At 39.2% G+C, this 24,626-nt stretch overlaps 1 protein-coding gene across 3 annotated transcripts in view; it reads right to left on the bottom strand.

Moving 5' to 3' along the window:
• Positions 1-24,626, bottom strand: part of aopep (aminopeptidase O (putative)) — an 83,985-nt gene that overhangs the window by 23,569 nt on the left and 35,790 nt on the right. For 2 of the 3 annotated variants that reach the window (XM_066643593.1, XM_066643592.1), the window contains 4 exons: positions 23,300-23,343; positions 19,809-19,869; positions 12,408-12,470; positions 11,419-11,502 (listed from right to left, as the gene is read on the bottom strand). In XM_066643593.1, coding sequence (XP_066499690.1) covers positions 11,419-11,502; positions 12,408-12,470; positions 19,809-19,869; positions 23,300-23,343 — 252 coding nt within the window. The remainder of the gene's footprint in view (positions 1-11,418; positions 11,503-12,407; positions 12,471-19,808; positions 19,870-23,299; positions 23,344-24,626) is intronic. The other variant, XR_010795318.1, reaches the window with a different exon arrangement.

Consider the following 24,626-nt stretch of genomic DNA (forward strand, 5'->3'; position numbering starts at 1 on the left):
AATAAACCAAAGATAAATTAAGTGAAAACTTTTCATTTCATCGTATTTCATACTTCAAAAGCTAAAGATTATTTACAGCTGAACTGGTGGAAGTTGGAAAGGTGCCTAGAAATACACAGATCAGCAATAAAAACATATCAGTGAAGCAGTAGCCTTAAAACTGAAAAACCTTACAAAAATGTACATTATAGGCCATAACATTGCTGACAAATTATTTTTGGATTTCATGGTTATGGTACATGAAACTAACATGGCACAAGACAGAGTTTGCATTAAGGTGATAGCTACTGAACTTTGAACAAAAATATTAAAAAGCATAAGCACACACAGATGCACTCACTTTTCCCCATTATCCTTTTGTGCACAGTCATTGCTGATTGCATTTATCCGTCCAGTACAGAATGCACTGATTGGGCCCGCCTGCTATTCCTGCCTCTACTGATTCTGCACTCTCTCATGGGCCCCTGTGCATTTGAGACCCAAATATAGCGTCATCAAATGGATCTGATAAGGGCTCTTTTTTCCTGGCCCTAAGCCAGCCACCCCAAAAATCACTGCAAAATTTCATAATGGCATCCATCCAGTAGCATTTTTGTTGCCGGGTATTTTTGAGCACTTATTTTGAGTCGGTTCAATAAATGTGGCAGTGCTGGTGAGGCACAAAAAATAAAAGAAAAACAGGCATGGAAAAAAACTATGTCCAGACAAGCTCTCAAGTGTGGCTTATAAGATGACGTGCCAAGCGATGCTTCCATTACTTCACAGATTAAGATTTCACAGCCATTTGTCTCCACACAAATAATCACTAGTGAATGAGCTGAGGTTTGCAATGCCCTGATAATTCAAACAGCAGCACCAGCAGAGGATCTCAATTTATCTGCTTGAGATAATCACTGGCTCAGGAAACTTGAAGAAATTGTGTCAGGTGCTATATGTTTGTCTCTCTCTATTTTTGTCACATCCATCTAAAACCCCTTCAGAGTTCATGTCATAGTTTAGGTGCCATGAGGTGTTTAACGAATGTAATTTATATATTGATACACAGAAATTCCTACTGGAAACAACTGGGGGACAAATTAGTTTTGTAATCAATAACACTTACATTTCTATCAAAGGGTTTAAGTCTACCTTTATGACATTTTCCTGTTTGTTTCAGTAGCATTTATTTAAAAAAAACAAAAAAAAACTAAATGTATTTCTGCAAATACTACACTTAAATCACAGTTATTTATATTATAATAGTTAATTATAATTAAAAATGTGTCCATCTACTCTAGCACATATATTTCCTTGACTAAAAGTTTACATTGAGCATTTTCAATAATGACGGTTTAAATGGTCATGTTACAGAATAATTAAGCATGACTGCTGTTACTGTTTCCTCTTTTTATTCCATGTAGCCCATTTTTTAAAATGTACACTAATTGATAACAACACTTTATTAAAGAAATTAAAAATGAAATAATGTTATTTTGTTGATAAATATTATTATACCCATTTAGTCAATACAATGTGCCTACTAAGGGGCTAACGGTGACTACTAAAGGGCTAATAAAAATTGAGCGGTTTAGCTGTAAGATACAGGAATCAAATCTGCCATAAAAGTCATGATCATTGTATCCCTAATGTACTTTACTTCTCTCTGGTAGAGATGAAATATTTCAAATTCAAGTCAAAGCCAAAGCCCTTATGTTCATTCACTACCACCACCCAACTGTTCAATGCCCAGGTCTTTAATTGGGATTATGCACGAGCCTCACATATCCTATGGTAATAACTAACAATTTCCCCTGTGATAATAAGCTGCAGAAGAAAAGTTAGTATATAAAAAGCTATGTTAAAATACGGTCTGCAATTCCAAATTTCCTCGTACTTACTCATAAATGCAATTATCAATGTGTGAACCCTATTCTCTCATTAACCGAATGTTCTGTGCTTTGAGCAGCTCGGAAATTCAGGCCCTTGAGACCTTAATTAAAAAGACTTATTATAGCGAGTTAAAATAGAGGATTGCACTGTGTCTCTGAACCACCCCCTACATTTAGCACCCTCTCGGGCTAACTCGAAAAAAATGTAAAAAAATATAGTTTAGCTGAGAAAAGAGTTATAGCAGCTCATGCTTAATCATGCCCAGAGTGCAATAACAATTCTACAGCAATAACAATTTTCCCCCTTGACTGGGAAGTACCTCGGCTCAAACGGTCCCAAATTGATCTGAGAAAAGAGCCCAGCGTCGGCAAAGCCCTCTTAAAAAAGTTACGCTTATTGGATTCATGTGTGTCTCCCTCAATAATCCCTGCTTCTTTGAGCCCTGGCACTACTAAGCGCTGTGCATTAAAGAGATGGCCATGAACGCTGCTGGCTTTACAAGTCTGTCCCCCCAGACCTTGTGAGACGGGAGAGAGAGAGAGAGAGAGTGAGAGAGAGAGCGAGAGAGAGAGAGAGGGGTGGTGGTGGAGAGGGGGTTGGCAAGCTAATAGCAGTAGAGTCGTCTGTGGGAGCCGCCGTCTACTTCACTCATTACAGAAACACAATTTCTCTCGCACTCTCTACATGTCTCTCACCCTGACAGATGTTTTAGAGTTCTATTTAGTAGCCAGTGAGGTGATGGCTGAGTCCACCATGGATTGATTTCACCCCACATTAAATGAGTCCCCATTCATAGGCCCGGGGAGCTGTTTGCAATACTATGAAACTACTAAGAAAAAATGCTTTGTTTCACCACAAAAGGCTACTTCAATTTTATGAGGGACCACTTTACTCACCAGTTGCTACTTGACTCAAGGCCAAGTGAAGTTTGGATGCTGGTGGAGGGAAAGGAAAAAGATGGCATGTGTAATCGGTTAACGCTATGTGTGACCGTGTATTTCCTGACTGATGCCTTTTCCATTTGCACGAGAAAGACAAACACAGATGGGATTTAATGACACCGATATGTTGCTGCCTGTTTTTTTTCTCTCTCTCTCTGTCTCGTTGAGGAAACCACTCACGTTAAAAGCTGCCTGCGTGCCTCAAGCTCTAGTCCTTTGAGAAAACTAGGAAAAAGGCTTTTTGAGCGAGAGAGAGAGACAGACAGACAGAGTGAGAAAGAGAGAGTGGTCAATAGAACACTGATGATTAGAAACGAACACCATACAGAAGAGATATGCAAAAACACATACTCCATGTATTCCAGGAGTTCTTGCATTCTCTCCATTGTATCAGTATGTATCACTTCAGCTCACCTGTGACTTATACTCCACCAAGGGGTGAAGAGGGATAAGCTCTTTTTTTTTTTAAATAAACAGTTTCCATTTGGATGATTAAGCATCTTTTTACTTTGTAAATGGCTGTATTTGGTGGAAGCACAAAATTTCTATTCCAAATAAACTTAGTTTTGTTTCATTGTTTTGATATCGTCACTGAATTACCATTAAGAATATGTCCACACAGTTGAGTGGTACAGGCTGTACATTAAAGCACTCTGAGAGCAGTTCTCCAGTGAGAGTGATTACTCCTTCAAATAAAAAAAGGCCTGTAGCTATCAGTGCTGTGGGCTGGCTGATCCTAATGGACTTTCACTGGAAGAAACACACCCGATGCACAGAACTATGTGCAAACATCTATTAAACCCTACTGCTCCAGCCCAGATGCATCACATACACACTGTTCATTCCCAATAAACAGAAACATAACTGCACACGTGCTTAAAACAAAGAGTAACAGATCAGTATTTTTGTCACTTGTTTTTTCTTAATTGGCAATACACCAGCAGTCAGCAGAGAGTTTTTGGCCACGGTTCATTTATTTGTTAAAGCAGGACTTAATTTGAGGCGTGCAGTGGTGGTCTATGTGCTGGCCCTATCAGAGAGAGATTGCAGTTTGATCCTCTGTGATGCCATAGCAGTATGAGGCCAAGAGTATAGCCTCGCTCTCCCTGGTGGGTAGCATGGCCTTCTTTCTTCCTTATCACAAGCACTGCAGGGCTTCTGTTAGACAGATAATGACATTTAGCATACTCCTCAAAGCATATTGAACTTTCCAGTAACACTGTGTAAGTACCAGTTTGAAAAAGTTGCCTTTTCACATCTCAGAGGAAGACATGTGCTTTGCCCTCACTCACACAGGTTGGTGTGTTTTGTGCGTTTAGAGAAATTCTAGCTAACAGGTGGATCAAAAGACATACTGGGTGCTAAGGGTTAACTGCAAAAGCTCCAGTTATGAGCAGTGCAGGTCACACCATTACCTCGACCATCAGCCAATAAATAATGCTGCTACCTGCTTGACCCTTTTACCAAAGGCTAATTTACAGCAACCTGTTTCAGTCGATGTTCAGGCTTCCAGCTCTGACAAATGCTTCCAAATTTAAAATAACATACAGTGCTTAAATTATTGTGTTGCATGAAATCTCTCTTATGTGAGGAATGTGGAATGTAGCGTGTGTGTGTGTGTGTGTGTGTAATAGATAGCACATGACTTCATGGCATATTCTCTCCAGCATTTTTTCCTCTCAGCAGCCCCTGCCCTTCGCATGCTCCTCTCCAATTGGACACGGCCTTTGGGTCATTCCCACACAGCCAGACAAATTCACACACACACACACACACACACACACACACACACACACACACACACACACACACACACACACACACACACACACACACACACACACACACACACACAAGACTCCTAACATGCCTTGGGCAAGAAGGTTGCCCTCATCGCCTGTGTGTAGAGTTACTCACACTTGTAGAACCACTGATTCATGGATGTGTGTTTATGTGCATATGTACCAGATGTGTGCCTGTGTACATCTGTGCAGTAGCGTTGTATTCAGAAACAATTACATAAAACAGAGGGTGTGTCCCAAAACGTAGTGAGCTGGTTAGGTAGGCACTGACTGCATAGACAGCTATTTAAGTAGACAGTGTTATAACAGTCGTCTGTCTTCTCTAGTTATAGAGCGATTTCATGACGGGTTGTTCCCGCCCACCACCGGTGTTTTTTTTAACTCAGTGGCTAGCGTCGCTTCTCTTTCAGCACGGTGGATTTTAATATTCCAGTTTTTATCGTTATTTTAGTTATTTTTGCTCTGGGAGAAGATCGAAATTGACAGGAGTTGTTCTTGTATTGCATGAGGAAGGGTTCGATGCTGCCTTAAAATTCGGCCAAATTAAAATATCTTAGTAGACAGCGTAATGAAGTCTAAGAACTGGAACAGCCTATGTGTCGGGATCATGCAGACTGTGATGTAAAGTGCTCTCTAGTTAGACAGCTCACTAGGTTTTTGGACACACCCACAATTTCATTCTCATATGAAAATTAATCATCAGACAGATTTTCTTTTGATAGTGACAATACAGATATATTCCTTTACTTCTGAGAGTCCAGGAAGCTCTCACGCTACGTGAATGATGTGAAAGACAAAAGTCAACCCCTCCTCTCTCATACATACACACACACACACACACCAACACACACTTATCACCTTCAGAAGCCGAGGGGCAGCAAGGGAAAAGATCAGCTGGGTTCTGTTTTTGGTTATGGATTATGCTTGCTGTTTTCGTAGGTCCTGCAGACTTAAGCTGTGCTTTAACAGCAAACAAAGCAAGATTCCTGCCCTGGCACCCACACACACTCACAGCCACCCAATTCTGGGTCAGGTTTTATACCACCAACTATAAAAAAAAATGAACAAAAAAACACATCTCTTTCTCTCTCTGAAAGAAAAGTGAAAAAGGAGATCTCTTTAATATCCCAGTAGTGTCTTCTAAACAGCGAAATCAGATGGAAAGACAAAAGAAACTTTAACGTATATCTCCTGCTGCTCAAATGTGTCTCCTGATACTAAGACCTCAATTATCCTACACGTGTCTCCTCATGAGTTTTAGTGGAGATCTCAGTACACAACCTGTGCTCAGATTTCCTAAAACTTACTATCCCCTTTATCACCTTTATATATCTCTCTTGTCTCATGTCTCTGCTGTTCTCAGAAGAAATATTAGGAGAGTCAACATTATGTCTCTTGAGCCATTACAGAGCAAACTATGATCAATAATATTTTCCTCTGGGTCTCTGTCTCTCTCTCTCACTCACACACACACACACACACACACACACACTTTTTTTGTTTGCACTTGTGTCTGGGATGAACTGGTTGGATTGACAGGTTTTTTTCCTTAAAATGGTCATAAATCAGACTGAGCACAAAAACGTGGGGGAAACAGACAAGAGATGGAATAAAAGACATTCAGAAAGAGAGAGATGAGAAAAAGAAAGAGCTGAGAGACAGAAAGGAAAAGAAAGAAACAGAGAAACAGAAAAGAGGCAGGACACAGGAAAGGAGGGAGTAAAAGACATAGGGTTGATATGTATGCAGGGCCATCAGTAAAGACAAAGCACTTAAAAACACAGGGAACAGTTCACAAACTGAAATACACAGTGGTCCACTCAGACGTTCAGTACAAACAAAATGTGCAAACAAATAGGGATCTGTATCAAACACCTAAAGCATAAAATAGAATTAAGCAGAGTATCTGTAACTATCTCACACACACACACACACACACACACACACACACACACACACACACACTCAAACCCAAACAGAGAGAAAATTTTAGGTGAAGTGGTAAACTCATTTGTTCTCCTTAATCTACATTGTGTGTGTGTTTGAGTATATGTGTGTGTGTGTATACCAGGGAAATAACAAATAGTTGGGACCAAATCATGTCAATTCATTTTGTAAGGACTTCTCCAAGTAAGTTCCACAATGTGAAGACATGTGTAAAGTTTGTGATAAGGATAAGTCTCCATGAAATGAATGGAAGTATTTGTAATATCCCTGAAACCACATAGACAAGACATTCTGTGTGTGTGTGTGTGTGTGTGTGTGTGTTTGTAGACAGAGATTGATTTCACAAGTGCCAAAACCTCAAACTGTGAGGAGCTTCCTCTTGTGTTTGGACATTCAGTTAGCCATTAGCTAATGGAACAGATACATCACACACCATCAAACTGAAGCACTACCCTAATGCTCACAGTTTTCATCTCCAGCACAGATCCCAGGAATCTGCCAAACCACTGAATCTCTCTTTCTGTTATTTCTCCCTTTACTCATTCAAACTCTTCCTCTGTTTTACTTTTCTTTCAATCTCTCAATCCACTATATATTTTTTTAGATTATCCTGAGGTTTTTTGTCCCCGATCTTTAATATCGTGTATCTGCCAATACAGAGTCCCGATCTGATTCTATTTTCTTAGATAATTCTGTTACACAGTGCACCTTTCAAGTACATTATTGTTATTATAGTATGTTTGACAGACATTGCCTTCACCCAAGCTGCTGCTAAATGTATTTATTTATTTATTTTGGTATTAATAACAAAGTAAACAAAGGGTGACTTCACAAATAGATCATACAAATTCTATCTAGTGCAGCATTGCCGTAGTAAAAGTAGAACATTTAAAAACGAGTAATACAATCCCAATATCACGTTGAAGTGCTAGATTAGCTTAATATTTAGTCATAACAAATATAAACCGCTGTTCCGTTCAGTCCAGCTGCCGCTTCAGACTTATGAACACTGTGCAGAGGGCTTTTAATTTGAAATGACAGATATAGGAAGTGGAGACATGATGACCCCCAGTCAGATCACAACATTTACAAAGCATGCTACATTTTAGAAACACTGGTGCTGGAGGGAACATTCACATTGGTCACAATCGGTTCGAAGAGGAAGAGGAGTGTGTGTGAGCTTGCTAGAGGAAACAGAGGATCTGACTTAAGATCGAGGCAGATACATATATATATGTATATATACACACACACTTTGCTACTCTTCCTATTATATAATTCCCCTCAGTCTGTTACTCTCCTATCTATTTGCGATACTGTTACTGTCTCTTTCTGTCACACACTTTTTGTTTCTCTATTTCCCTTTTCTTTCTCTTCCCATTACTGTATATTTGTTTTACTCCGTTGTCCCACTTCTCTCATAAATTGTTACTCTATACTCTAATTTTTCCTCTTTTCTCTGTATCCCTGTTTGCCACCTTTCTGTCTCGGTCTTAGTAATTCTCTTTTCCTGCTCCTCTTTTTTTCTCCATGTTTTACTCAAATCTACCTCTCCTTCTAGAAGTCTCACTTCTAATTTCTAATGGGGTCTTTTTGTTTCTCTACATTTGTTACTACATTACTTTCTTTCTCTTCCCAGTTTCTCTCTGTAACACTTCTGTGATCACTCACCCTCTCTTTCTTGTTTTTCTCACCTTTCTTGCTAATGGTCTAGAAAAAATCTCTCCTCTACATGTTACTTTCTTTTCTGTTACTCTACTATCACTTTATATGTCTCCTTTGTTGTGTTTTTTTCTCCCTCTCTCACACACACACGCTCTATTGGTCTCTCTCTCCCTTTTAGAGTTGCTCTCCCTCTACTTTATATATATATATATTGCAGCATCCCTCTCTATGAGCCAGGGCAGACAAGCTCTCTCATTAGTTTTGGCTTTGGATGAAAATGGAGCAAAATGAAGCTCATTATCACAAAAGCGTAACTAATATGCTATAGCAACCCTCTGGTCACAGATGCACACACACACTAAAGGTAGGTAATAAAAGCTCACTGTTTTCCGGCCCAAAACTTTTATTTCATATTAAAATGACCCTGATCTCAGTCTGGGGGTCAGCAGGGGGTGTCTGGCCTTCGACAGTGGCAATTAGCTATGATGTAATTACCTGTGGGAGCAATGAGGGGCCTGGGGGGTGCCTCTTGTTCTGGGTCGGCCTCCGCCCTGTTCTGGCCCGCCAGCCTGTTTAAGAGCAGTGCCTCAGCTTGATTTATGGACAGGCAGAGGATGGGGCACCATGCTTTTGATGTCTGTGAATAAGTAATATAAAATACACCTGGAGGACCCAGGGGCTACCGCCATCCTATACAAGTTGGGAATGGGTGGAGTGGACGGGGGGCTGTCTGACAGTGTGTGTGTGTGTGTGTGAGTGAGAGCGAGAGAGAGAGAGATAGAGAAAGAGAGAGAGAGAGAGGGGTCACTAGTGTTTCCTTTCAGCCTGGCTTTTATGGCAGCACTTCAAACAATCACTCTCTCGCTCCCTCTCTCTCTCCCCGCCCGGGCCATTGTACAGAGCCAACTAGACTGTAATTGGCCTTTCTTTCCTTTCATGGGCTCTACCCCATTCTCCTCACCCTCCCTCCATACGTCCTCTGAACTTATGTGCAACAAATGTGTCAAACTGCCAGGTAAGCGTACAACTACAGGGTCTCTGCTGTTTGTTTAGAGCCGGCGACTCGTTTCATATGATTCCGGGATCTTTCAATGACCTCAGGAGCTTTGAAGTACGACAATTGCTTTCTTTGTAATGAGAGATGGAAATATATATTTCACCCTGTTTTGCCAATTAGGATGCCTCTCCCACTCCCTTCTCACTCAACATGACACTAGTCTACAGCGTATAACGACTAACAGAACTGAGGCATTATTGTTCTCCTCCAAGCATGTTTAGCTATCATGCTTGGAGGTTTCTAAGTTTCTTAGAATATTCTAAGAATAGTTTTTAAATCAATTCTCAATCTCTAGTATCTATGAAACATGATCACTTGCTTGTTAAAACATGCTGGTAAAAGAAAACAGAGCACAGTAAATATACCTTTATTTAACCCTATGTTTGATAAAAGTGCTGTTTTTTTAAATGACAGAGCCACTGATATAAGGGGTTAACTTTATTCTACAAACATTTTCACACTATGAGAATTCTTAGAAATATTTAGGGGTAAAATCTGTGGCACTGCACAGACAACACACCTATGTTTTTCTATTTCTGCTCACAAGGGTTTATGAAGAGGCATTGTCTTCTATTGCATTCTGTGAACTCCAAACCACCCACAGCCAAAAACCCACCCATCCACACACACACACACCACACACACACGCCCTACCACTGAAGTGACAAGAACAGGGGCTTAGAACAGACATTACATCACCTCAGAGATAACTCAATCTGAGAAAGTCAAGCACACACAAACAAGCACCGCACAGACACATAATTGCACAGCCAGACAGAACTGTGACAAAGTCAAAGCCCACCCTTCATTTATTAACTTTCCAGTCAAAACAGTCATTAAGTATAAGTTATTCTCTTTTCAGCACTGGGGGAAAACTTTATTCATCACATTTCTCTGCATTTAGGGTGTGTACTACTCTCAGGAGACTTGCTTTCACATTGGTAAACAAATTTTAAACAAAAATTCTGTCTCAGAAATTGATTGCATTCTCTGCTTCTCGCAGTGACCTCATATACTTTCAGTAATGTTTTCTCTTTAGTGATTTTTGACCGCTACACATCCTTTCAGACCAGTGGTGTTATTGTCTCACACTGGTGAAATGGAAAACCAAAAACACCTGTGGATTTTTTTCAGATGTGTAGCAAGAGTGGGAGGGGGAATGTGGCATGTGTTTGTTTCTTACCATCCCCCCAAAGTTACATAGTGCGGTTTCTGCAATGTTGAGCACATTATCGCAATGACAGAGGCTCTACTCTTCCTATTACAGGTCACTGGAGCATCACAATGATTCTGAAACTGTAATTTTAAGCTAAAAATGCTTCCTAGTGTTTGTTTAAAAATTAGGCCCATTTTAACTGAAATAAATGGAGGGCGGTCTTTTATTTTACACAGCAATGTACACACACGTCATACCTTACACTGCTCTTGTACAGCCGTTCAACCATTTGGTGCACATGTTCAACTGAGTAACAAGTCTTTGCCAGTTTCACTCACACAAATCTCTATTGTTTGACAGTTTTGTGACTATACTGTGGAATGTGTATATCTCCGCACATAACTTTTGCATACTGGATAAACGGATGGAGGATGGACGTAAACAACAGCGGCCAGACCCTCTCGCTGAGCAACAAGGAGCGCTATGGTCAGCCATTTTGTAGCGTAACCTCAGAAAACCTAAGAAAACGATGAGTCATTGACATGGCTTAAAAAAAAAGAAAAAAATCAGACAATTTTCCTCCTCCGTCTCATTCGGATCCTCTACTGCTAAAACATTAATGAGAGGGACAATTCCCACCTTCCTCTATAGTCCCACAGAGGGTTTTTCTTAAGCCCTTTAACGCCCTACAGACTGCCCTGTACACCAACTCCTATCTGATAAACTCACGCCACAGTGCTAAACAAACAGTCCTACGTGCAGACCAGAACGAAAATGCCGGCCAAGGAAAGAAACGGACAAGAAGGCATCCGGGTCAGTCAAACCCATAAAAATAAATATTAAAAACAAACCAAACTCATAAAACACAGTTTGAACAAAATGGGGAGATGGCAGAGGATGAGACAGAGGGGAAGAAAATGGAGGGATGATGAGAGAGGGTGGAATGGAGGCTATTTAAAGCTTGGCTTGGCGGGGTCTCACCTCTTTGAAGTTCACCTTGGGGCCCACTCTCTTCCGCTTGGTGCCCTTTCCAACACTGCCACTCATAAGCGTCCATTTTACAACCTGCAGACAGAAAAAGGGAGGGAGAGAGAAAGAGACACAGAGAGAGAGAGAGAGAGAGAGAAAATTAATTAATAAATACTTCAGGGGGAGACACAGTTTGCCACAATATGTCTCCCTCTTTTATTCCTTTATCAGTCTCTTACACGTTTTATTCAAAGTTCTTTTCTTTCTCTTTCTGAAACTCTCTCACACACTCAGGTTCTCTCATTTCCATTTTCCTTTCTCTCCGTCTCTTTCTCCTGACAACCTTTTCACATTTTCTCTCCATTTTCCAGAGTCTCTCTTGGTTTATTCTTCCTTCTTTTTCTCTCTCTCAATCCTCTTCCTCTTCTCAACATCTGTCTCTATGAGAGTTCCAATAGAAGTCTTTCTGGAAGGCCATTTTTTCTAAAAGTCTGTCGTTCTGCTCTCTCCCTCTTTTTTCTCTTCCTCTCTCTCTCTCTCTCTCTCTCTCAACATGCAAAACCACAAGTGTATACAAACTACAAAAAGTTTCTTTTCAACACCTACATATTTTCTGTAAGCTGGACTGATGGAGCTTCTGAAAGTCACCCATTGAAAATACAGTCAGTTAAAAAGTCTCCTCTGTCCTCTACCTTCACCTTAAACACAACTCTGGAGTCTGTGATTTCCTCTCTCAGCCACTGAGTGATGCTCCAGCCACAACTAACAGCGTAAAACAGCTCAAGACACGCACAGCAGGCTCAAGGCAAACACAATGTACACACACTCAACCGATCACACAGCAATACGGCAATTCCTGAGAATTGCATTATCTAGAGAAAAGTGAGTCCTGTAATACCAGATATAACAGCAGATATATAAAGAGCAGATATACAGCGGAAACCCATTATATTTGCATTATGAATATCAAGCCTTAATTAATTAAATGAAATCAGATTTACCTCCTCTTTGACTTCTTTGACTGGTAGAGTATGCGACCACGTCGAGCTGATTTCTTCCAGCCACTGGAGAAGAGTGAGAGGAGGAGAATGTGGAGTTTTTTGTGTGTGTGTGTGTGAGCAAGAGAGAGAGAGAGAGAGACGAAAAATTCCCTCATTAAGTTGAAATGGGGCGTCAGTTCCTTGCTGATCCACTCCTCCACTCCTCCGCTCTGCCGTTTTCTCTTTCTCTCCTTCAAGCTCTCACACAAGCTGCACTTAACCTTATTAAAGTCTGCTACACCAGTACAGTGCGCTCTCTCTCACTCTCTCTCTCTCTCACACACACACACACACACACACACACAGGAAAAACAGCAGAGGAGAGATACCGGAGTGGGGTGGTGGAGGGGGGGGCAGAGACAGTTAGAGCAAAAAGAGAGAAAGGGAGACGGGGGAAGACAGAGTGGAAGGGAAAGAGAGAGAGAGAGATGGGGAAGGGAAAGAAGGAGAGAAAGGTGACAAGAGAAAGAAAGAGGGGTGATGGATCAGAAAGAAAAAGGGAAACAAGGGAAGAGAGAGAGAGAGAGAGAGAGAGAGAGAGAGAGAGCAGTTCAAGTCTGGGAGTAAAACCTTATTGTAATCAAACACTGCTTTCTTCTATACAGCCTGGGGAGGAGCTACAGCACTCTCTCTCTCTCTCTCTCTCTCTCTCACATACACACACGCACAGAGAGAGCCTTCTGAGCACACTGAAGTACAATAGACATATCCAGTAGCAGTCACAGACACATAAATTAAACCGTCTTCCACAATAAACCTTAAAAGCCATTTAAGGAAAGGTTGCAGTCAGGACAGGTGACATTAACTTCCCTTGTACCTGCCTCTCGGATAATAAATACCTCTGAACAGTTGTGTGTGTGTGTGTGTGTGTGTGTGTGTCTGTGTGTATTTACACAGGGGAGAAGTATGAACAAAGGCTAAGGTAATGCAGGAGCTCAAAGAAAGACCTCTTCAAGGTAATAGAAAACATCTGGGAGACAGCAACATAGACACAACCTCTCTCACACACACTTTCTCTAACTCTCGCTCATACACACAGCCTCTCTACCTCAATCATATTATATCCTCTCCACCCCTCGTTCTTTGTCTTCCTACCATATCAGTGCCTCTTATATATACCCTTCTTCATACATTCTCAGTCTTGCTTATATAATTAACAATTATTACCAATTACAATAACATTAATATTAACACCATAGAATATTATTAAAGTGCAGTAATTTGAGAAAAAGTCACACTTTTAAAACTTTTTTCTAGCTTGAATGCTAATTAGTGTGTTGTGATGAGCAAAACACTACTATTCTTATGTATTTTCTTTACCTTTATTATTCCACATGATTTTTGGAACCACTACCCTACAGTTTTGAGATATTGACACCATTCCAACTCTGACACGGCCTGAGTACAGACCAATAGCCTTCGGTCTTCTCCAGTTTTTACCTCCAAGTTTCTGTCCTCCATACAGTTTAAAAATTTAATTAAAAATTTAAATGGTAGAGATATTCCCTCTTTCAAACACCTTCAAATTTAACTGCCACAAATACAATGGTACATTTCTCACACAGTCACTCACGCACAGTACACACATGAAGGCTAATTAACAGGCATGAAATAGAAAAATGTGGAAACTGCCTTAGATACAGCTTTTTCTACTCCTACAGCGTTAAAGCTGGATGAACCAACCTTTGCAGGACCTCTGTCTGTGTAATGTGCTTCTGCGTTTGAAGTGTGTGTGTCTGTTACAATTGGCGTTAAAATTTTACAGCCGCCACAGCGCACGCTCAGTTTCTCCAGGGACTGCATTCCCTAGTTAATGTAATTAGACTTCTATAAATAAATGAAGGAAAAAGTTACTATTCTCGCCTTCACTCTCAATTCACATGAAAATGCTGATAAAAGCTTTACTACCTAACTCTCACAACTGACAGATTTATTCTTTTTGTTCCTCTCAATAAATTTACTCAGTACAAATTTGATTCTTAATATTTAAACATGTTACTGAAAGAATCAATATGAACAGAAAGTGAAAAGATTCCCCCTCTTCTAGATGATAAGGAGGATCTTTTGGTTTTCAGACATGTGAGCAGCTGTCACAGTCCAGAGCTCTTTTGGATGAGGATTAGCTGTTCTGATCATGGTTTTAGAAAAAGGGGTTGCTATGACTGCACCAAATTCTTCTGATTTTGTTCCTGTTACCTAATAAAGACACCTAAGCTACAGGTTGGAGAGGCTTAATATAGACCTCAATTTTATAGATCTCAATTTTAGTCACTGAAGTTATAGCAGAGTCATTGGAATTAATACAGTGTTGTTTTGGAACATTTGGATCCAAATGGACTTACAGTACTGTGCAAATTTCATTGTACTACTTTTAGTGATTAGATATAAAATCTACCTTAACAAAGAGGGTGAAAATAGAAAATATGTGTTTCCAAAAATAGAAGACATACATAGGGAATGTATTTAAAGGGGGCTCATTTTACCCCGAAGGACTGGCGCCCCCTAGAGGGTATGTTCTTGCCTTGCGCCCAATGATTCTGGGTAGGCTCTGGACCCACCCCGACCCTGAACTGGATAAGCAGTTAGATAATGAATGAATGAATGATTATTAAACCTCTTTACCAAAAAGTAACACTATTGCCTGGGGTCTAAATAAAATGTCTGTGAAATAATTTGTTCAAAAGCTCACAAGGATCAAACAACACAGCACTTTACTTTTCCTGTGTAACACCAACTTTTCTCATTCTCCTCCATTCTCATGTAAGAAATGTGCAAATACAGTCAAAAATTATTGTCATAATGTCACTTTTAAACAGTCCACTCATTGTCACTCATTGTCAAACCTACCTCGTTGGTCCATTATGATGATGCAAAGTCAGTGAGAGAAGCTCATCTATTTATACACCGTTTGTATTGTTCGTCCTCTAGTCCATTAGTGGACACAGGAGGCTGTCGGCTGGATACTTTTTGGTGGTGGAGTATTCTCAGTCCTGCAGTGACTCTGAGGTGTTTAAAAACTCCTAGAGCATTGCCATCTCTAAACAATTTGTACCAGCGCAACACACAGTAACATACTACCATCATGACAGTGTTACTGCAGTGATGAGAATGATCTAGAATAGTACTGACTGTCTGGTGGTCCTAGTCCTGACCATTAAAGATCAAGGGTGAAAGGAAACTAACAAAGTATGCAGAACAACTTATGAACTATAGTCTGTAATTGTAGAACTACAAAATGCATCTATACGGCAAATGGAGCTGATAAAACGGTCAATGAGTGTAAGAAAAAGAAGTTAAACAATACGTTTCTGTTGACTCCTGGAGGGAGAGCTGCGTGTGTGCGCCTGTGTTTGTGTATGTATTTTTGTGATTCTGGAGCATATTTGGGACTGAGTAGGCAGTTCAGAGTGGGCTCTGAGACAGCAAACTGCTATTGTTAGCAGAGACAGCTCAAATGGCTGCTTTATGGCTCTGATTGCAGCTCTTACTCTGGACAGTCCAGCATAAGTTACTGCAAATATGAAGACACTGCAAAATCACAAATGCAAATACAGAAAACAATCTAGACAAATTTAGAACACAACAGCAAGTTGATAGAAAAAACAGCAAAGATAGACCAAAGCCGTTTTCACATATCAACTCAGGAAAATCTCTGGAGAATCAGGTCCGGACATTTTCCAGATTTGCCATTTCGCTTTCACACATACAACGTACAGCTGGAGATTTGTTGATGCGTTCTAACAGCTTTAAATGATCTATGTGGCTTAGGCATAGGCCAGAATGTTACCGGATCATACACACGAGCTCACTTGTACATTACACAGTCTGAGTAATATCCGGGCCACATTTCGCCTGTGATTGGTGCAGTAAAAAACACAAAAAACGTTATTTTTATATCCGAGAAGAAGTGAAAGCTGTAAAACTGGAGAAGCATAACAATATTGATCCATACCATTAGGCTGGGTGCAGGATTTGTTTACATTGTTTACCTAAAACACTGCAATAAAAAGACCTAACAGCAACGTTAAGCTGTCTGTAATCAAGGAATCTTGTGTTTACTTCAGCATTCTTCACTTATATTTGAATTATCTCCCATTAAAGCAGGATATTATGAATATATTTCGAATTCATACTGTAATGATAATGATGAAGTCATGTTATAGTGTACATCAGGGTTTTCTCTGCAACTCTCATACCATATGATTCCTTCACTAATTTAGTGCCACCCTCTGAAGACTGATTATGACTGTGGAGCCATGTAAACCTGTATTATGTGTAATAATAATGTGGAAATGTTTTTTTTTTTTTTGGTACAATGTACAATTCTCATGACAGTAGAGTAGGGTACTGATAACCACTCTACTGCAGAAATTCTTCTAACAATCAATGTGGTTAACACGTCATGCATGGGGAAAAAATTTAAATACTTTGAAACAGATTATATATTGAAAAATACCGTGATATAGAATTTTGGTCAACACTTTTCAAAAATACTGCAACAGGAGCATGTTTACCACTGTGTTACATTCCTGTTCCTTCTTAAAGAAAATTAATTTGGGAACTGAAGACCACGACTAACCAAATTACTGGAGTTCCTCCATTATACAAATCTTTACATGCACAACCATATGGAGCTTTTTTGTCATATTTTGAGTATGCTTTTAAAGCAAGACTGGCTCTGACAGATCTAGTCTATGAAATGCCAAATCATTTCATGACATAATAAGTCAAAATATTGACATTATGCTCCCAGAAATGGAATACTTTTCTTATCTACCTTCTCCACACTTGTTTTCAATGGCACCTACTCTGAATAAAACAATAAAAAAGATTTTCATTTGTTGAGTGCACAGTTCCATGTCAGTTATTTCAGTTTTGAACGCTTGTGATCAGTAGCTGTGTCAGGTTTTAACTGGAAATACATTACAATTACACTGTGTAACATACCACACACTAACACTGAGCCCCCCTCCCATCATCCTTTAAAAATATACAAACACACCCACAATTGCATATAAGCAGACATACAAACCTAACCAAGCACAAATTACATGTTCTCAATCCTCCTCATATATACATCAACCCACAGAAGCAGACACACGCACACAGTCAAAAAATGGGGAGACAAAGGTGAGACAGCCAGGAGAGAGCCATCACACTGGACAGTTGAGGTTCATGGCAGCTGACATTTGAGTGAATGTCACTTTACTCCAACAAGCATCAGTGCACCTCTCTGCATGCCAATGCCTTTGACACCAGCTGGCCACAGATCACTGATGTAAGGCCACTTCAGCCTTTTCTCCTATAATGGCAAATTTGGATATGAGAATGTATTCCACAACCAGTGCTGTTTTTCTGTGGCTACCCACAAGCGTGAACCATTTGGAAGAGGCCAAATGAGGCCATGAGAGTAAGACAGGGATGACTGTCTTGGCTCACCTCAAAATCCCAATATTCCCATTTATTCATAAATGCCCACTGTCTTTAAAAATAGTTCAATGGAAAAAAGAGCTAAATTCCCATCTCATTACTCATTCTGTGGGTGTGTTTCTCATATTTCATGTGTGTGAGAGACAGAGAGACTGTTTATTGTGGAGTCCAACTATTTCCTGACATTATTTACTTTGAGGGACGTTCAAGTACAACGTGTTATCAAGCCCACAGTAATAGCTTAGAAGGGGGGAAAAAGGATTTTTATCTGAAATGACAAAATTGATCCTTGTGTTGGTTTTGGCAGCTACATATCACTAGATGACTGCAGCAAACAATAGAAGCATACAGCACTGAATCAGAGCTGAACCACATCACCACGTCCAAGTTCACACTCGATTTCAAGCTTTGACGAATCAAAGCATCTCAGGAGGCGCTGATGATTTACAGCTCTATCGTCATCATTACAGTTTAATTTATACTTCATGCAGCAATATATGCCTCAGACTCATTGCTTTGAAAATGTACATTTTTATATCATTTTCAGTGTAGGTTGTGAGATATCAAAATCAAAATGTACAATGTGTGGCTTTTTTGATCTAAATTTCTACAAAACGCATCACAGCTTTATAAAATTGTTTTGTATAAGGAAAACAGACAAATCTGTTCACTTTTCAAGAGATGAAAACAAAGATTCTGTTTGTTTGAACTGGTTGAACATAACAGTACCCAGGATGCATGGGTTAATTAACATAAATCATTCTTAATAGTGGGATACTTGGAAAATGTAGGTTTCCACCGCATTAGTCCGGCTCTACTCAATTTGCTTAAAGCTTGTTGTTTTCCACTAGTACAGTTCCCCCGCGAAATTTCTCTAACGGAAACAAAGGGTTTTGAAAACCACAACAACTACTGCCGTAAATTTAGGTGCTGTTTACTCATCGTGTATTCATGTGTTGTTTTGATTTTTGGACTAAACACGGCTCTGCACCCCAGTTCTCACTTATCATTTTTCCTTGAACCCAGTGCGAACAGGGACTGAAAACGTTCCTGGAACCAGGGACCAGGTACCAGATTTAGCCAGTGGAAAAGCAAAAGAGATGAGACGAGTAGTGTAGAGTCTTGTAGGTTCCATACAGTGGAAAAGCACCATACACATGCATCAACCACCCATGGAAACCTGACTTAATCCTAGAACCCTTAGGAGTCTACCATTAATGATATAATTCATGCAAACTGAATTGGTTTAACGGGGAAACTAGTCAAGGTGTAACAAATGCTTCTGCTGACAAAGGAGTGGTTGAAGAACCGCAATGTTGCGTAGGCACCATGGAGAACATGCGTCAACTTCATTCAAAAGAACACACAGCACATACTTAAGTTAATGCCAGTCTTTGCTTGCAGTGAGATTCAGGAGGAAAGATCCAGCACATCCTGCAGAAGACCACACATCAAGAGTCTGAAGCTAAAGCAGAAACATGATCCCAGCCTGGGATCAGAGTGAATTTCCTCCCAGAGAGTATAACAATAGTCAAATCCAATAATAACCTGACCCACTCTGAAGAGAGAGGATGAAACGCTCTGTTGTAACATTTGCCCTCCATCGTGACATAGTAATCGTGTGCATTAAGTAGCGATAGCAATGCTATTTAAACAGGCTTACAAAACTAAACAGATCTAAAATTAGTGAGGAAATCGAGCCATTCAAGCCTTGCATAAGCCTAACCTGTTGCATCTGAATGGCGAGGTTGAAAAATGAATTTCAAATGATAGTAAATCGAGAAGCCAGGGCAGCACTCATAAAGCAACATTTTAGCTGTTGTGTAACAAAGTTGCATTTACTTGTGTTAGCATAATCACACTGCATTTAATCATTCTTGATTAAGCAAACAGCTTGACACCGGTGTAAAGGTTTGCTCTTTGGTTTCTTACCTTCGGAATTCCAGGTGTATCCAGCCAGTCCAGATAAAGAACCTTAAGGGTGAGGCCTTGACTGGAGAAAAAAAAAATTGAAGTACATATGCAGTGATTCTAAATTCACTTATTCTGTATTTTCATTTGTATGATTCATGGTAGATACCACTGAGAACAAGGCCACATGCAATAACCCTGAAGAATCTTAGTGAAACCTAATTTTTCTGCTTTGTAATTCAAGCCACAGTCTTTTCAGGGCACAAAAACCTTGTTAGCTTGCAGGAGCACACCTGTCTGCACATATAATCAACTAATGGATTCTTCCAGATAGGTATGAGGGCAACTGTCCTAGTCTAAGGCAATCAATCAAACATGTTTAGCAAGGAACAACAAAACAAGTGGAAATATTCACCTTGTTACTGCAAAGCAAAACATTAAACATTCAGGTGGAGGGATTACCCTAAAACCATACTTACGTGAAGGTATAATTATGTGACTAAAATAATAACTGAATTAAATGTACCTTGGCCAAAATAACCAGTAAAAAAACACCTTAAAATATCAGAGGGACTTATATAACTGCACTTGAACATCTTTAATTCATCCAGCATCTATCAGCTTAATAAATAAATTTTGCTAAGTCTATCATTTTGGTCTGAAATAAAATACTAAATATGAAAAAAAGAAAAGCAAATTGTGAGCCATTTACACAGAGATCATTACAGACATTGTCAACAACAACATATTTTGACATTAAACATAAAAAGGAATATTATTTAAATGTCTTAAATGGAACAGAGTAAGAAGTAGATTTATTTAATATAAACTGAATATAAACTATAGGTCCAAAGGTTTGTAAACAATTTCACATATTGCTGACAAAGGCATTCGACTGTGCTCATAATCTCCACAAAAGAGCACATGGAATAGAATGAGATGCTCTGAAACATGCTCAATGCAAAGAATTGGCTAGAGGGTAAAAACAACTGTTCTGAGAGAACTGTACCATATTACCATTCAAAAATATACCCGAAAACGAAATAAATCCATCAGTACTGAAGTATATATAAAGCAATTTTCAGTAGTTCTTTTTCACCTTGGATTATGAATGTAACATAGAGAATCAGGATCATAAAAGCATAAAAGGCCACACGTCAACTTGCTTTGGTTGTTTCTGATTAGTTGACCTTGGCTCTAAGAAAACGTGTTTGAATAAAACATAGAAATAGGGTACATATACATTATCAAAATAAAATGTCACCCACGCTGAAACCTGTTTAATGGCAGGCTAGATGTACAATGGTGTAAAATCATAAATGCCTTACATTAAGAAAAAAAATAAAATCACTGCTTTAACTGCTTTTTTAAATATTGCATAAAAAAGGTCTTTATCCAGGATTTTTTCTTAAATTGATTTTCCCCCAAACTTCTGCTTATATTTCTATGGATTTATCTCCTAAAATTCATTGTCTTTAACCACTTATCCAGTTCAGGGTTGTAGTGGGCCCGGAGCCTACGTGGAATCACTGGGCGCAAGGCAAAGTTTTTCACTAGTCCTAATTTAATTCATGTGATCATTTTCCAATCACACTTTTTCCTTTAACAATAAACAGGCTCCTATTGTAAATTGGATTTACTGTAATTGACCTATGCTCTGATTGGCTTCCACTTCAAAAACGGTCCAGGCTAAATCAAAATAAACTGTTGTATACTAAATAGAAGGACAAACATTCTCAGAAAGAAAGGTATGGTACAGGCAAATCATTGTCACTAAAGGTACAAACAGTGTAAATGTACCTTTAAAAAGATACACCATTGGTTTTAAAGTCCAGTTGTGTTAAAATTGCCAAAGTGCAAAATTTACATTAGATTCTCTTCTCCAGATGGAGAGATGAATATTTGTAATCTTTTGTTAGATTTCTGACAAGTAAAAGGACATAATGAAAGTCCTGGTGAAGAAATAGGCCGTATGAAATATAGTGAATATGTACCCTTGAGGGTACCACCACAGTGGTGTGCACATCAGATGGGTAAATGTTTGTAAACACCTGCACATGAAACTTCTGTTCTTCTGAAATGAATGGTATTATAGGTGTCTCTTTTCCTGAAATAACAGCTTCTATGCTGCTGAGAAGGCTTTACACAAGATGTTCTAACATTTTGTTAAGTGTTGATGGCATTCAGCCATGAGAGCTATAGTGAAGTCAGGTACTTATGTTGGATGTTTATGTCTCGATCAGAAAAACACACTTTTTCCAATCAGTGTGTATTCAGTCATTCTCTGCTCAGTCTTTTACAAAGGCATGGAAACGACAGAAGATCAAGGCTAAAGAAGAGAGTTCAGATGAAGGTTAAAGCAAGAGGGAATGCAGGGGGTGAAAGGGAAATTAGGAAGACAGATAAACTGAGAACAAAGAGAGAAAAATGCAGAGACTGCTGCCTGCTGTCATTTTCTGAAACAACAAAATCCCTCTTTGTTTTGATTTGGTCAGCAGAGCACTGAATTGGCCGGATTAACTCTGGAAGGCTGGGGGTTGGGTCTTTGGACTGAACCACCTGAACTGACAGCTTAATACAAGAATCAACAGCTGTTTGGATCCAGACGTGATGTTCCCTGGGAAAAAAAAGAAAAAAAAAGAAAAAAAAAAAGAAAAAACACCCAAAATGCCTCACTTCTTTATGCCAGCCACAAAACCCACAGCTAGAACAGACTCTGCATGAAGACACTGCATTTTTAGACAGCCCAGTCTTAATTATAAAAGTATGCCTGCACATATGAAAGAAAAGACACAACTACAAACTGAGAAATGGAATGGACAGGACTACTAGCAATAAATAGTCACAGGACCAGTTATTCAGTCAAACTTCATGTAGATAAAACAGGTTGAAAATGGGCCTGAAAATGAATAAAATCTATATTCTCTATATTTAGCCATATTATATGGCTCATACTAAACAGAACATTTACTTCTTAAGGCTTCTTCTTAGCAAATGTTAGTAGGTTATACCAGCTTTGCAGAACATTGGCAAAAAAGCCATTTTAACAGGGAAACTGTGGCACACAACTCTGTTTTTATAAAGATATAAATATTAAAATTGGATTTCATGGGTATTAAAAAGGATAGGCTTGAACCACAATTTAAGCGCTAATAACATTACCTCAATTACATGACAACGGTTGCAGCTCATTTTGCAGGCTTCCATATGTAAACAAAAATGTAATTTGAAATCTGTATAAAGTGCCCTAAATTTGGATATTTGACAAAAACTCTGCTCTATGCAACAATCTTCCATTTGGTGGAATGAGATTTTTGTCACCAGTCTGTAAAGCTTTTCCAACATAGCAACAGTTGCTATGAAAGAACTCACTCGTGGGTGGAGCATGAAGAGGTCAATAACTCAATGGTGATAATGGGGACCTGCATTAGAGACCATTTGTTGCCAGTAGAAGCCTTCAGTGAGCCAATAAACTTTGCAGCAGTCACAATATTAAGAGAGCTCATGCCTACCTGCTCAAGGCTGGGAATGTGTCCAGAAACATCTGAAGGAAATCCTACACAAGACAATCAGCGTGTCAGCAAATGCAACATACAATTATGGTCCATCTGAAATATACACCCATTGCTTTCCCCACCCACCTCTCCTTCCTGGCAGAATGAGTCTCTCAGAGTGGACATGGGGGAAAAAAAATTGGTCTCTAATCAAATCCAATAAAGCATCCACTCAATGGAACAGGCCTGCATACATTTTTGGTCCTTGGCATATGCCAAGAGTATTTCAGAATGTCTTTGCTAATCAGTGCAGCAAGGGAAAGTACAAAATACACACAATTTTTATTGCATTCTGGCCTGGCCTCACATTTCACATACACATATAAAAAGTTCATTCAAAGTATGCAGAGCCTTAGATTTTCGCTTTCTAAATAAATGAGCAGGTATTATTTGTTAGATTCAATATAACAACATGAAAGCTAACCAGGTTTCTTTTATAGGAGAACTGGTTCACTATTAATATTTCTTACAGTATGTGTGATAACGCACTATATTTTGGAAAAGTCAGAACCCGTACATATTATTTGCTTGTTGTAATGTCACGACTTAGGACCACTGATAGCTGTTAGTTATTTCTGTAAATGTGCCCATTTAAACATGGGAAATTGTCTAACTGCACACCTTCGGTATGTTATAAAATAAAACAATACAAGGTGCGAAAAGAGATAAATCTTTGCTTATTACATTACTGCAAAGTTAAATTAATACAAAGATATTCTACAATGGCCTGAACAGATTTGTAGGTACCAAAATAAAAAATAATTGATTATAATAATATTTCAAACTCGTTTCTTTAATTAGTAACGTCTTCAATCTTATAATCAGCGACGCAGCCAATTTAAATGGAGAAAAGTAGTCACTCTTCTGCTTTATATCGTGTGAATTACACTAAGGGAACCCGCTGAGTGTCAGAAAGAGTTAAGATGTCTAAAGAGATCAGAAAGGCAAATATGTTAAACGTAAAGACTAAGACAAGCAGCTTGATGTTCCTGTGACTACAGTTGGAAAACTAAATGTTTATGGTCCCTGAGACCATAGACAGCCTCCCTGAAAGCAACTGCAGGAGGAAATTGAAAAATAAAATTGAAAAAATTGAAAAATAATGCAAATGGCAGACAAAGAACCAAGGAAATCTTCCCAAGAGATGCAAGACGAACTCCAAGGTTAAGGTATGTCAGTATCTGATCACACCCTCTGTCACTTTCTGACTGGACCCCATGGAAGTTAATGGAAAAAAAGTATAAATGTAAAAAAAACAGACTGGAATTTACTAAAATCAATGTTG

The sequence above is a fragment of the Hoplias malabaricus genome, chromosome 14, assembly GCF_029633855.1.
Source record: "Hoplias malabaricus isolate fHopMal1 chromosome 14, fHopMal1.hap1, whole genome shotgun sequence".
Classification (NCBI taxonomy): domain Eukaryota; kingdom Metazoa; phylum Chordata; class Actinopteri; order Characiformes; family Erythrinidae; genus Hoplias; species Hoplias malabaricus.